This window comes from Lissotriton helveticus, chromosome 8 (genome assembly GCF_964261635.1).
Source record: "Lissotriton helveticus chromosome 8, aLisHel1.1, whole genome shotgun sequence".
In the NCBI taxonomy this organism is placed as follows: Eukaryota; Metazoa; Chordata; class Amphibia; order Caudata; family Salamandridae; genus Lissotriton; species Lissotriton helveticus.
Window position 1 is genome coordinate 1,421,655,984 of NC_136069.1, and position 16,424 is coordinate 1,421,672,407.

The 16,424-nt window shown below is 37.9% G+C and overlaps 1 protein-coding gene across 1 annotated transcript in view; it reads left to right on the forward strand.

Moving 5' to 3' along the window:
• NCAM2 (neural cell adhesion molecule 2) overlaps positions 1-16,424 on the forward strand; it is an 808,853-nt gene that overhangs the window by 760,005 nt on the left and 32,424 nt on the right. The window contains exon 14 of the mRNA XM_078658362.1: positions 12,423-12,627. Coding sequence (XP_078514488.1) covers positions 12,423-12,627 — 205 coding nt within the window. The remainder of the gene's footprint in view (positions 1-12,422; positions 12,628-16,424) is intronic.

The window sequence follows — 16,424 nt, forward strand, 5'->3', positions numbered from 1 at the left end:
AAGTAGATGAGATAAAAATGAGATTATTATGCAGGCGCACAGAGGAATGTGGCAGGAGACCATGTCAAAGACTCAGATGAAGCCATGTTAAAAATTGAGCAGTTTGACAATTACTTGTGTATGACTGTGAGTCTCTCCTCCAGTTATGTATGAGTTGGATGATGTATCCAGAGTGAATGAGGATGTAAAGAATGTACATGGAGGAGATAAGAATCAAGGTTCTGTCATGAAAACAGTTTCTAGGTTGTGGTGTGTGATGATGTAGCTGATGTTGGGGATGACTTATTGCTACATGATGAGTGGAAGATGGTATAATCTGGGTGGTGTGTTTATTCTACTTGCTGATATATATGGGTGAGGTTGGGTGCGCAAGTATGGTAAATATGTTTGTGGGATCTAGATGTGAGAGTAGTAGGTGTGTGTGATGATATTTGAGAAACACTGATGATAAATGGCTTACCTTGGCATCATGGATTGTGACCATAGGACTTCCAGGTCGAAACAGATTAGACCATTGTCTTGGCTGCCATTTACTTAGGATGACTGGGCAAGGTATACCCTGGGCGGGAGGGAGGGGCAGGCCTTTGAAGGTTGTGGAGGGTCGGAAAATGTACTTCCCGTGCAGATGGTTGTTGGGGGAATGTAGTGATGTTTTTCCTAAGATGGATGCTTGGAAATCTGCAGATGTCTATCCATTGAGATTGATTCTGGGAAATGGGAACTTCATGTCTGCATTTATGTTTATGGATGGTTTAGGCTTCTATATATTTGGTTTCCTAACATTGGGTCATGGACACAGACATTTCTATAACACCCATAGACTTTGTTGTATACCCCGTGTGAAATTTACTTTTAATTTTCACCTCTACAGTTTTATGTGGACGAGTTAAATATGGCACCCAAGGGGCTCTTTTGTGGCATGGTGATTTTTTTAAATGATGGAAACCCATAGCAATTGGCAGAAATACATATGCATCAATGATTGCATTTCACACATAGATCTATTGTAGAAAAAGAGGGCACCTTCAAAATCCAACTAGGTTTCGCTCATCTATTGCAATTTTCATCAAGTCATTGTCACTGCATTTCTGTTTCATGGAAGAGGTTATTTACACATATAAATAGAATAGCCTGACCAAACAATAGCACACATTGAGTGGTTACTGTTTTTTTTAATAGTATTTGGAATTTGTATAGTGTGCCACCACCGCTAGTGTATCATCATAACACTTTTTTCTTCCTCATTCTATTGCAATTTAGTTTATGCATCTGTAATTGGGGGACCACTGTTGGTGGTTAAAGAATACAGAAAAATACGGCTGTGCTTTCAAGCTCAGAGATGTACTCTTGTTATGGTGTGGCGCATGTGATGCTGTGGCTAAGCATACATATGTCATTGAGATGTGTATTGGATTAATGTTTCCTCCCTACAAACACATGTTGAATCCTAGTCTGCAACATATATAAAATGTTTTCTTTTTCTGATGGAAATATGGTTCAGGACTTAGAAGCTCTGTGTTGATAATTAGAATGTATTCAATACAGTCAAATAGTTACAGTGAATAAAAAGGAGGGACAAATGCCTCAGGTGTTGGAAGATGACAACAATGTTTTTTTGATTATACCAAAGGAGAGGTGGCCTTGTATATGTAAACTGCGGAAAAAGTTCATAGTTTTGAAGCCTGGACCTGGCAAAACACCACTCAGACATGACTGATAGAAAAAAGGATATCATTCCCTCAAAAATGTGTGACTAAGCCAGGAGAAGCGCAACTTCTGTTGTACTTTGATATGATTATTTGGAGAGATTTATGAGCAATGCAGTTACTTTTAATAATGTATCATTGTGATATGTAGGGATGTGTATTGATGGTTCCAGATGGAAGGAAACTCAAAAGTGTATCATGAACCCTCTGGAATATTGTCATAGAATACTAATATAACGTTAGTCAGAGTTCATTAGCATGGTCCAGATTAGTCAGCAGAGCAATTTCTACCACACCGCAAAATAACTTATAAAGTCATGGTAAATACAGTATATTTACAGCAATACATTAAATTATATTATCATGTAGTCTGTTTCAATATTGAAATCTACTAATAGACTCTTAGTTGAAATTAAGTCTTCAGCAATCATGCATTCCCCGACACCATGGTGGAAATCAGTTGTCACAGCAAATTATCTTCTGTCATGGGCACACCATCTCCAACCACCACACAGGACATGCACAGTCTTCCAGCCAGCTTCCCATAATGGCCAGGTAAGCTAAATTATCATTTGAATAAGACATGCCCAATCAGGCAATAATCAGAATTTCAGTCAATATGACAGGTTTACGCCAACAATGTATCATATTTATCAATACTGTTGGTAGGCATGGAGATTTGTCTAAGTTCTCTGGGACAAATCTTCATATCCATTGCTAACTTTGATGCTGCAGTCATAGAAGAAAGTACCAGCACTTGCTCAGCAACAGCACAGGCAGAATATTCTGTGCAATGCCTTGTCACTATTTGTACAAGTGTAGATGTCCTTAGTCTGGGGTGACTTTAGTGCATTCAAAGGGTGACAAACCCACACATCTTCTGCACTAATAAACTCTGGGGGTCTCTTTGAGGAAGAGGACTGAAGAAGGCCACCCAGTAACTACAAAATGTGGTTTAGTCCAAAGTGCAAAACTGTAGAACATAATGCTGCCGAGAGAGCTTACAGGAAACAGTATCAGAAAGTGCACGATAAATCAAATATAGAATCTGATAATTCAACTAATTATATTTAACTAAAACAAATAGCTCTTTTAAGCTCTGATGCCTAGCTCTGTGTAGAATGCAAAATTCAATTTTAAAATATGGAGAAAGGACATCTAGAGCCTAGAATATACCATGGGAGTGCGGTCTCTGTGTCTGCTGAAAGCAGATGTATGCAGCACACACTAAGCATCAGTCTCCCTTTGAGGTAGAAATTGAGCGATGGCTCAACTAGCATTGACATTAAATGGCCTGACCTGAAGCAGAAAATTGCAGCCTCTTTTCAGTTGTGGGAGACAATTCTTCAAAATTTGAGCTTGCTTTCAGAAAACAAAAAATGAATTAGTTGTAAGTGTCGGAGGCTTTCTCCATACGTGTCAAAGCCATTACTTCTCTTACATGGTGTTTCTGGGCAGGTACATTTAGTGAATGCTTCTCCATCCAAAGAAGGGATGGGTGACAGTTATTATGGCCTAGCTGTCCAGTGCCGGAAGAGTCACCAGGTGAACGGTTTGCACAGGTACAGCTAGCTGAGGCTCCGCCATTACAAGTTTGGTGCTTCCTTCACCTCTAATTTACAGTGATTCTCACACTCCACCAAACCTTAAATTACCCTCTCTTCAACTCTTTCTTTTAAATAGATAGACCCTACAGTATATTTATATAAGAAACCAATCCACACAGCAATTTCTGTTCTCCATCTTCAACTTAAATGCAGTATTTGCCATGGAAGTTAAAGATCCTTTAGATTGAGGTGGATGGTGTGCAAGAACTGTAACAAGAAAGAGTCAGATTAAAGTAAGTGGGGATTGCTAGTAGGTGATCAACGCATTGTTGTTAGAAATTTCAATAATAGTTCAGGAAGTGAGAACAATAGCAACTTACCGCTCCAGTTGTATTTAAAAAATAGTCTTGGTGAAACTGTGCTAGACCCTGGAAGCTCTGCCACAAACAGACAATAATTCCTGTGAGAAATGTGTGTACATTTTAAACAGTATAGCCACTTTAAAATTTCCCAAACCAATGGATAAAAATGTAATAGGTGAAAACATCTAAATTATTAAAATTGAATATATGCATTTTTTAAATTTCAAGACAAGTATCACGTTTGTGAAATGTCGGTTAATTAGTGACCAGGGCTTGGGAGCCCACAATTCAACAACGGTCATGTACAACAAGTTTGTCATCCTGGTCAAAGATTTTATCTTCTGAATCAGTGTAGTTTTAGTAGTCAATATTTTCCAGCTATGCAAGTTTCAAGTCTCATGCCAGCAAGGGTTCCTCAAAGCCAAGTTTCTGTATTGGATTATTTTTGGTACCAAAAGTGCGGCCTGCAAAAAAGGAGGATTTCATAGAATCTGAGTCTGTGTTCTTCCAGGAGTGCCTTTGTCTTTGCAATCTTCCCAGGTCCTGGAATTCTTTGAGGATGTGTTTGAGGTTGAGGTGGCAGGGACAGTCTTATCCTATGCACTACCCACTTAGTGGAGAATTTGTTCAACCCATTCTATCCACACCCTCTCCTTTCCTCTATGCTTTACTGCAAAAGTTCCTAGAAGCCCTGAATCAAAATTGCTAACCCGTTCCTCCTTCAGAAAAGGTCCTGCCTCACCCTAAATCATACCCCTATTTAGATGATGTCACCTTCCCCTGTCATGATCAAAACTGGCATTTTTCCCTGCTGGGTCTAGAGCCAGAAAGTATAGAAGGACTCCATGGCAGAATAGGAGCAGATCCAGTCAGCCGCTTTTCACATCTCCAATTTAAAAGAGGTTGTGTGAATGCCATCCTTTATTCTGTCAACGTTTTCTGTCTCCTCCCAAATAGCTAATCACAGCTAATTGGCTATTTGACACGAACACCCCTGTCTCTCTGGGCCCAGAGACCAAGCCACTGTCCTCTGACAAACAAGGTCTTTAACTATAACCACTTATGGGTATTCAGGTTCTAGAGGTGACATGAAGGATCTAATCCAGTTTTGATACAAGGCAGCATACACTGCACATTTATAAACTTACTTTTCCACTAAAGTTATCAAAAGTTTACTTTCTGACTGAAATTAGATTTTAAAACATGGAAACTAACTTTGAATAATTTGCTACATTTTAATCTGTGAAGATAATCAAATATGGCTAGGCTTGTTCATGTTGAGCCTACACAGTAAAAAGCCTTTTTGAACATTTAGCCACTCTGAGGGGACACTATTATAAATACATATTGTGCCACTTGCTTTTGATATATTAAGAATACAGACCTGTGGGTAGAAAGCACACTTTAGGAGTGATATATTAATACATACATGTAGGTTTCCCTGCATGGTAAATCACTTTTGCTTTCCTTGTGTCTATGCAGAGCATTTATATTTCATCCCAGCTGCAGCACTGTGGTGCTCCTGGAAGTCATACATTCTTGTGTAATATTTGGGCTGTATAAATACACATGCAGCACTCATGGACATTAACTAAATACCACTGGTGCAAACGCAGTGCCATCTACCATGTCCTTGCAGGAAACTTAAGTACACCAATTGATTAAACCAATTTTGAGAATACCATTTTTGGGACAAAGAATACGCACTGTGGCACTGGTTACCAGTTTCACAGTGCAGAGAGTAATATTAACGGTAAATATAGGGTTCACAAAATGGTAAAACGTCTGGGATACCCATGCAGAAAAGGCAACTTTACATCAGTTGTCACATGACTCTTCATAATCAAAGTCCTTCCAGTAAGAGTAATCCTGTGCCAAGTCTAACCAGTCCTGCACAGTCTACTTCAATTTGCTGCCAACACTGTCTCAGAAGGTCTGGCTGGTGCTAAAGTCAATGGGTCTGAAAATAGATTTATCTTGAAAAGAAGCATGTGTGATGCATCTAAATAGTGCTCTTTGGCCATCTTTCCTCCTTTCTTCCTGGTTATGTTGTGAGATCTTTTGAAAATGAATTCCCAAATGTTTTCTAGAAATACTGTCAAAAAGTGTGAGATAACTTTGTCAATTATCAATTATTATAATATTAAGAATTATTATTAATAATCGTACTACTGATATAATAATAACACTAACAACAAAACAGTAATAATGATAACAATAATCATAATAATATTATTAACTATCATAATAATAATAATAATACCAATAGTAATATTTAAAGAAATTAAAGGAAAATAGCCTGGAAATTACTGAAAAATAGTCACTTTGACAATGAGAATGACTTATCTTTATTTACTGATTACATAAGTTATGTAATTGGCCCTATTTTGCTGATTTTTAAAAAGTAAAATATTAAAATGTAAACAGGCCTCACTAAATACAAATATTCTAACAGAAATATAGAATGCTCAAATTATTTAGAAACACAGTGAGTGTAGGAAATCAGATTGTTTTTAGGGAGCTCTTGGACCTAACTATGTTTGGCAGACCCATGTCACAACAAAGGTAACACACTCGGCATTGATTTAACACTTACTCATGCAACGTAGTGCAGCAGCCACAGATGGTGCGATGCACAGAATGAAAAAGAGAGAGGAGGAGAGCGCCATATTTACAGAAATATGGCACTCTCCTCCCCTTTCCCTAGTGCTGGTGATGAATTCAGCTGCTGTGTGCCACAGAGACACCATTATGCCTTAGTGCAAGTGTGTCTCTGTGATTCTAGCATAGGTTTTTGTACTTGAAGGGCACCCTTCCAGTACATCATATTATGTATAGACTGACTTTAACCCTTTTCCCTCTTTGTTTGTGTGCTTTAAGGTCCAGCACACAATCAAACTCAGAAAAGGAAGGAGAAACAAAAGTATTTCTCCTTATTGCAACTACTTCAACAGGGTGCAGTTTTCTGATGCTAATCACTGCTTTATTTAGTGAATAGGATTTAACATCAGAAACCTTGGGTGGTTGCATGTGAATGCCCATGCTTCACCCATGGTACACCTCCTTGGCGCTAAGTAATGCAAAGCAGCTTTGCGTTACTTTCAGGTTATTTCTAGGGCAAAACAAGCTTAGCACTGGAAAGTAAATCAGAAAAAATATTTTGTGCTGATTAAGTGATGCAAACAAGGTTTTAAATCTTAGTAAATGTCCCCCTCAAAGGTCAAACTCAAAGGGAAAGCATTCAAAAGTCATTGTCTCTAAAAGTAAACCTATATCAATCTGCAACACGTTTTCTCAGGACTGATGTAATTCTTTTGCCTATACACATAAAATCTCCCAGTGTGTTTTATTTTTTAAAATTGATAATTAGCATTTACCCCACCCATCACCTCCAATGTCTACCTGGAAGTGATTGAGCATTTCTAGCACCATAGCTCAAACTTTCTGACGATTTGTTGCTTGACAGCAAAGAGATTTCCCTGAAACAAGTGTGATCTATACATTCACTAAAAATCATCTAGCAATGCACATAAGTAAGCATACCTCTATTTTCTTGAACACGTGTGCTCCATTTAAAGCCATGGCATATATATATTTCAGGAAGACCATCAATTAGAGTGACCTGAAACTTGGCTCCACTTCTCAGAGTGTGGTAAAGGTAAATATAGGGCTTAGCTCAAGAATGCTTCAATTTAAAACATTACATTTCAATTGCACCCAATGCCCCATGCCATAAAAGACAAAAAGACACATAAATAAGTACATGTACACATAATCATGTACAATCATGTATGCATACATATTCATTAGGTTTCTTCATTATAGATGCGTAAGCAATAAACTAAGTAATATTTAGTAATGCATTTGAGTGTGATAGGCTGAAATGAAAAGGGAAACAGCCTATCGCTGCCTCTTTAGCCACCAGGTAAATACTGCAGTCACATTCCAGGACTTCTAAGTATTGGACTCAAAAGATGCTGAGAAAGGGAAGCCAGTCACAAAGAAACTGGGCCAAGGGAGAACCATTCAGAAAATAATCTCATGGAAACTGCAGCAGATTCCGTTCTTGTGACCTAGAAGCAACGAGCTGAACCATTCTAGTTCCATGTCCACTACCCTGCTTAGGGATTTAAGACAGAGAACCAACTCTCTTATAGAGATTGAACCAAAAGTCTAGATCTGCATTGTGTGCCAATAGTAGTGGACAGTTGTGATTGTGCATACCAATGTGAAAATATCATGTTTCGGGCTTATTAGATTGTTGAGGAAAATCTTTTCTTCCATTTCGGCATGGAAACATGTGGCTCTGGCATTGCTCATGCAAGTAATTGACTATTGTAGTACCCTTTATTTAGATACCAACAGTAGCACTCCAGCCAAACTGCATGTAGTTCAGAATGTGTTGGCCGGGCTTACTTTGGATATACCAAAACAGCAGTCATGGCTAAGGGCTTACATGATCTGTACTGGCTCCCAATAAGAAAGCACATTAAGTTCAAGACCATCAGCCTAGTGCCACAAGGCCCTTTATCAGATTTCCCCAACTTTTGCAGGTGTTAGGAGAAGGCCAGTTAGACACATTTAAGGTTTCCAGTACTTCAGGAACAGCACTTTGGGGGTCCGCACTAACTTCAGCCGAGGCCAGTCCAAGTCCATTTGCCACAGATTAGCTTAGCCCTTGGGGGTAAAAGACCTCTTGCACCTTGTTGTGTCCCTATAGCCACAAAGGGGGTCCTTGAAGTCTACTCATTTGTCTTGGGTACAAGTGGGAGCAGTTCAAGCCCTCCAGGTCTTCTTACAGGTGTCAAACAGTAGGTGCAATCATTCTTCTGTTTTTCCAGAGGTTGAGAAAGTATTCTGAGGAGGGTGCCTTGTCGTGCCAGGTGATGCTTTGCACTAGCTAGGGAAGTGGCGGTGATTCTGGATCCTCTAATTTATTGGGTAAAAGTTCCCAAGGACATGTCTACCCACTTTTGCAGCAGTTCCAGTTTGCCCCACTGCAAACAAACCCACAGTGCACCTCACTCCTAAAATTCAAGATGGGACTCACTTCTCCCCTTGTGCTGAGCCTGTGTGCTCACCCAGAGGTGTCTCCCTCCTTTGTGGTCACTACTTTGGGGTAGCTTTCCTCCCACTATGTTTGGTACCAACCTGACTAGAGGGACAATGTCCTCCAGTGAGGGACCTGGTCCTCTACAGGTGTCTCCTGGCATTTACATGTGAAAGGAGAGGCACTTTTGGCAAGGGTTAGCCCACAATTTTGTCACCCCAAAATGTACTTTATTCAGATTTCCCACTATTCAATGAATTGGAGATGGTGTTAAACCTCAGTTTCACGAGGCAAAATGTACCAGAAGTAGGACATATCCCAACACAACAAAGAAAAAGTAAAAGGGCTCTCTCAATAACTAAGTTCTAGATAAGATGAATAGTTATAGAGGTTTAATAAAAAATTCAAAATGAAGGTGATGTAGAGTCAATGCCATGAAGCCTTTCAGCAAATAGTTCACTATAATGAAATTAGTCCTAAGTGTGGAGCAAAATTATGAGAGAAACGGACATCATCCCTAGCAGCATCTAAGTCTTCAGGAAAACCGGTTTGCTCATCCACAAAATCACATTTGTTCTAAAATTATTTTTATACATGAAATATAAAAACTACAGATTTGTCAAGGTATGATCAAATATGTTACAATCTTAGCAAATCAGACCAAAGTTCTACTAAGCATAATATTGTCCTTGCACCTAAGCACTATCCAACTACATGAATATTTATTCTGCCCAATATATGGTTTTACCATCATGAGATAACAGAACAAACTAGATACTTGAACAAAAGCCAGCTATTATGAATGAATACGGTATTGTGAGCTAGCAGAGGGACCTTGAATTTTGTTTCAGTTTTGTGATTGTGCCGGGGAAAGATTAATCAAGGACAGCATGAACAATGGCAATGGAAGTAAATAAAAATGATTCTTCTTGACTGTCTCTCTCAGAAATACTAAACAGTGTAATGCGCATAGGAGGACAAGAAATCCCTGATTGAGCCCTAGTTAACAAGAGTCTATACATAGGACATTTGTTTTAAAATCCATTGTACTATATTGTTGTATACATGCATAATCATGTGTAAAACCACATTCTGCATGTTGTTAATTTAAAAAAAAAAAAAATCCACAAAAGTCTTCAACATCCCATACAAGTTGTTCAACTTCTTGGGCCCACACCAAATTGTATTCCTGCCAGGGGAGTAAACATACCACCCCACAGCCAGGCCATTGTCCCTTCATAGAAAACAGTTTTCACAACTGATTAAGGTCAAGGAATTGCTGGTCAGCTGCAGGAGAGCAAATGAAAATATGTCCCCATGCGCTTCAGTTTGAGAAAAGTTAACTCTCTAAACGTAACTTTCCTAAATATTTATTAAATGTTTGACTTCACCATAAAATGTGAGCTCTTTTCAAATATTAAAACTATTTTTCAAGCTGGTCCAAAGCTCGCGATAGCAGAATTAACATTGTAAGTTGTACTTTAGTTTTCCTTACAGGACAGCAAAAGCCTTCCACAGTGAAAATAGCTTATGGGGTCTTGCCAAGGGTAGGGCTGTGGTAACATTACTTTTCTTCATGTCCCTTTTTTAATTAAATAAACCCCACATTGTGGGCTACAATGCCTACTTTGGGATGACTTATTAATATGTAAATGGAAGGCTTTTCTCCTGTCAATGTTATTTTCATGCCCTGGGCTGTAGTCTTATTTTGTATCAGCCAAGCTACAATGGCTGACCTAAAACCATGTTTCCCTTATCAAACTAATAGATGATACAATAAGTAAATGCAGTTCAATAATGGCATTTGATGTTCTCTGCCATTAGTGTGTTTCTACATCATATACTACTGCCTTAACAAAAGCTGGTTATGCCAATCCAGAATTAGCCAATGTTAACATATTTTAGGGGACTGAATAGCAATCTCCCAATATTCAAAGTCTAAAAATCAGCAATAAAAGTCAGCAAAACATGGGACTCAAAAAAGGGCATTTAGGCCCAAGGGGCCTTTAACAAACTTGAAGATATTCCCCCACCTATCCTTATGCAAATCATTTTATTGAAAAATGTGTTCACTAGGGAAGGTGGGGTCTCTGTCAAGTGCATGTGTTCTGCATTCTTTTTCAATGTGTTCCTGATTCCATCATGATTGCTGCCTGATCCTTACTCACTGACTGTATTGTGTCTAGGCAGGGCCACAATATGACAATTCTCATGTCTGCAGGACTTGAATGCCCAGACCCGCTCATTAGCAGTCCCTAGTTCTCAGTGCTACTAGAGTCTTGCAAACCAACAAAAACAGTGCTGTACTGGAACACACATCCAGCAAAGGTAGCTATGATTTTTATGACAATGCATACAGAACAGCTCAGCAGACCACTGAGTAGCTGGCAGCCTTCCAAAACACTAATTTCAAGTCTCACTACAAAAATCTTGGTGAATCCAGGGATACTGGTTGGTTACTGATTGGTGGAACACTGGATCCACTTTTACTAATTAATCCATCTGGTAAAAACCGCAAGATTTGTTAAGACTGAAAGTGTCAACAGATAAGCCCTAAGAAAACACTTGTGGTGTTTGACCTCTAGGTTCTACAGGTGATATGTCTCTTCAAGGAAAACAACTTAATAAAACTGATGAGAAGGGTCCAGACAAAATCATTAATCTGTCCCCTCATATCTCCCCACATAGTTTTCTGTCATCCCATTATTATTATGTGGAGAAAATAGTGTGCCAACCATACTCTAATACAAGTCATTGCTGACCATCATCAGAACACGCTGTAATGAGGTGCCATTTATAGAGATGTCATGTGAGGCAGGCAGAAGTGTTTGCTCTGCAGTTCAGTGCCTATTTAGTTACAAAATAGGTTTTCAGGGCCCTAATCAGGATGCCACTGCAGCTTGCGCCACACATTTCCCTCCGAGCGCTGCCAATGGCAGTACTAACACAACTACTAAACATCACACTCCTACACGTGTGACAAACAGACTATTCCACAATCCGAAAGTTATAAGAATGGCTTGGTTGGGACATGTTTGTTATTTTCAATGCATTATTACACAACTGTTATGTGGTCATCTCTAAATTAGACAGACAGTACCACCATGTAGCAGACTGTCATAAGCACCGATGTTGACGTTTAAGTGCCGGTGGCTAACACCGGAAACCACCGGCTCAAATGAAGCACTGCTGCAGTCCTCAGTATGGTGACAGAGATATGTGTTAATTTATTATCTACTTTTACTGCAAGGCACATGGATGCGCCTCACATTACAGGCCCTGTGAAGAAGCAGAGAAACGTGATGATAATGGTGGTTTTCGTTGGTATATGTTAGAGCAAATGTGACAGATTTAGACACTTGCCACATTAAGCACATGGTCAGTTTCCATCTCTTATTGCATGACGTCTACAACATTGTCACCCTGTCAGCAAGTATCAAAATCAGAAATACAAAATGGAAAAAAGTAGTAAAAGCATTTGGATTTCTCAATTTTTTTATCACACATGCATTTTGCATTCATTTATAAGAATATTGTTTCAAATCCTAAAACATTTTATATTGTCTGTACTTGGTTTATCTGCGACTTGGAGAGACAACATATACTATTTAATTCTGCTATTGCACATAGGACTGAAATACACAAATTCTTTTCCAAGTTGTATTTCAAGATTGAAACATTGACAGAATTCCACACATTAATTGTTCAAGATGTATTTTCTTCCATTATGCATCATAGCATGTTTTCTGTTTTCAAGATTCACTTTTCAGCGGCCTCGGGCTTGGAGCTGTCATTGGCCTAGGAGTGGCTGCCCTTCTCTTAGTCCTTGTAGTGACGGACGTTAGTTGCTTCTTTGTCAGACAATGCGGACTCCTGATGTGCATCACAAGGAAATTTTGTGGGAAGAAGAGTGGTTCCAGTGGGAAAAGTAAGGAGCTTGAAGAAGGAAAGGCTGCCTACCTGTGAGTCTTCATCTTCTCATTCTTGTGTCATTTTTTTATCAATGTATTCTTTCCTTGCCTTACCATAAGTATGCAGACCCGGCCCACTTTCCTTTATGTTCTCTGCTGGGAAAGCAATATTTCTTCTTAACAACCAGTGGATATGATTTAGAACCAAGATTGTCCATGTATAGTTTCTTTATGATTAATATTTGTATAAAAAATACCTACACTGTATAATTCTGCATATTGCAAATTAATGTGGTATTCCATGAAAATATAGGAGATTGCTTGAGGTAATGCACATTGCAAATACTCATAGGTTAATGAAATATAATGTAGCATACCACAGAGTACCGTACTGTAACTTACCATAATGGAACAGAACTGAATAGGATAATATCCATACCATGCCATACCATACATTACCATAACATGAAATATCAACACTTACCACCCTTACAGAAACATGCACAATAGAACAAACACATGCCATAGCAGGCCCTTCTGTATCATCAATATCACTGTGATGCTACTCTGCTGTACCTATCATGCCATCACACTGTTGCATGCTATTCCATGCTTTTCTGAAACCTAACATAGCATAAAAGAAAATAACATGACATATGAACCTGTAAGATAACCAAGTGGACTAATGCATTTTTTGCAGAAATGTTTGTGTAACTTCATGATCATGTTTGAATCATACTAGGACAATTCAGTGTTTCATTGTTTTAAGATTATTAACAGTAGTACCACGTAGTTGGCTAATAGTAACAACTGTTTTGGCACAGCTGTAAGACTTTGGTAATTAAGTGGTATATTACCACCCATTCTCATTATCGTCAGAGGTATGAAGCATTTTTACTGTCATAAACGGTCCAATTCACAGAATTGGGCTGTTTGCAATTGCTAAAAGGCATTTTCAAATGTACACACCACAAACTGTAACAAATTACTGAATCACAATTGGGGTTTGAGATCCAACACTGATTTGGTGTTTGAAGGGGCCTATTTAGGGGATCCCTTCCAAATAATGAATCCTCATGGTATATAAAATGATTTGTGACTGAAATCTGACAAAGCATTCATCTTTTACCACCTCCTCAAAGAAGGTTTAAGTCATTTGCAAACATGAAGGTGTCCCCAAGGACCTCTTCCTCTTTGTAAATGTTGACAAGAACATTTGCTAAGAATAGGAGGTGGTCCCTTGGAACACTGCCAACTCTTAAAAATGAAACTTGCACATTTCAATTATTTTTTCAACATATCCTGTTTTCCTTTATGGAAAGCAGGATGCATTTTAAAAACTCCTTTCTTTACAAGCATTCACAGACATTTTGTCTGCTGATATCAGCAGGGCACTATCACTGGGATGGCTGTGAATCCTTGTGGGTCACAATTTGCAACCTACCTCATTAACATTGATGAGGTAGGTCTGATTGTGATGCATTAGGAATTGGTATTTTGCAAACTGACCTAGTAGTACATAGGTTGGTTCATAAATTACCACACAGGTCAAAGATTTTGACCAGAATTTTGTGACTAGTTCTTAATACACCTGGCCGTAATGTCATATATAATAACAAAACCACAAAAAAGAAGCACAGTACAAAAGCACAGGACATATAATGTCTAAGGTCGGTCCTTTTTAATATAAAACAATAACCAAATGAATGCAGTTGATTAAGTAAAGGGTTATTTTCTACGATGAAACATGTCAGTTTGCAAATATCACACACTTAATACTGCTGAAGAAAAATGAAGATCATATTTTCATTGTTCTAGTTCACATTTACTAGTCTCATAGATGGGATGTAAATGTCATATGTAATAACAAATCACAAAAAAGGAGCACAGTACAAAAACACAGGGCATATGATGTCTAAGGTTGGCGCTTTTTAATATAAAACAATAACCAAATAAATGCTGTTGATTAAGTAAAGGGTTATTTTCTACTATGAAGCGTCTCAGTTTGAAAATATCACACACTTGATTCTACCGAAGAAAAATGAAGATCATATTTTCATTGTCCTAGTTCACGTTCAATAGTCTCATAGATGGGATGAGAAAGACTTAATTTAGGCACCCTGTGTGCATGACTATCCATCATACCCAAAATAACTAAGCCACGATAAAAATAAGAGATATCATTGTTCTTTCAGAATATCCGTTTATTTGCAGTGGGGAAATGTTTCAGGCAATCTTCTAACCACTTTATGGCATCACTAGATTTATTAAACCAACCTCTATTTTAGCTAGTTTAAAAGCAGTGGCAAGAGCAAAATAAAAAATGACCATAAAATATGTAGACCAATTGTTAAAAGTTAGTTTACTTTAGTAGTATTGAGTGGTTGTTGGGGTGGTGTTGCTCATTAACAGATCATGTGCATGGTAACCCAATGGAGAGAGTAATTGTAGGAAAATATGTATTTTGAAAGTCCTTATTCCAAACATATATTTGGCAAAATGCCCATATTTCCATAATTTTGCATTCAAACTTCCTGATACAAATGAATTACAAGTTTTCTTTTCAGATCTTTTCATAGACTTTTGACTAAATGATCCTACAATACTGCATATTAATGTTCTAGGATTCATTATATAAGGAAGATTTTCAAATGTCTTATAATGTCTACTTACCAAGAATGGTGCTTCTTGATTTTTGAATTGATACTAATCCAAATATTTGTTGATTGCGGATCCATGTTTTCATTCAACTATGTAGTGCCATTTCACGAGGATGAGAAGGTAAGTATACTAGGATGTACTGCTTGAAGCAAATTCTGTAAGTTGATATATGTAAAAATGGTGAGAATTACCCTTTATCAACATGTTCAGGAGGTTAAATTGCAGATCATAAGTTGAAAAAAATACAACAAAGTGCTGTCTTTAGCTGTGAAGACTGTGATAAATATGTAGAACATCACTACTATTGCAAATAATGCCTGCTTCGCCAGATCAAGGAAGGAAATGTTTTAAAAGATGTTTAAAGTGGTCCTAAAAGTGAAACAAAAAGGAGAAAAGAGGAGTGTAGGGGAATCTGCTTTAAGTAGTGTTGTGTAAACAAAGAGATTACCATTGAAGAATGACATGGATCATTAAAACAATGAACATTTTTACAACGGAAAACTTGCAAACCAACTAATAAGTACATTTATACACAGGTATATCCTATTTTTAAACCGGCAAGTCAAACACCAATATAATAATGATCAATAAAGGGGTCTTGAAGACATGTTATAAAATGGTGGCCTTAGTTCCAGTTCTATAGCCACTATATTAACACCTTCCAATTTCTATTGTATATCAAAACGTTATTTCCATTTGAATCATGCCCTGATGTGGTAGATTAATAAAGCGGTCTTACAATTGAGGGCATTCAACCGTTAACACTGATGAGTAGATCTGGTCTTAGACCCTTTTCAAACTTTGTTCTGATTGGAGTGTTTTCCACAATTCTGTTTCTCAATAATAATGAACATTAAAATGGTTTAAAGTTAAACTTTAACAGCAAACATTATCAGCAGTTGCCTGGTGTAGTCACTATATTAAGCAACAGCCATTCACTGGAGAGTATCTTATTAGAGAATCAATTCACACTGTAACCATACATCAAGTATCATATAATCATTACATCTTTTAAACAAAATAGCATGTAGTGACTTCCTTCAGAAAAAAAAATTAATTACCTGCTTAATTCAGTGCAGTGCTTGTGTATATGATAGTGCTTTATGCTCTTATGATCACACATTGAAGTGACACAATTAGCGAGAAATATGTATGTCATTGAAGTACTAACTGTTGCTTAGCATAGT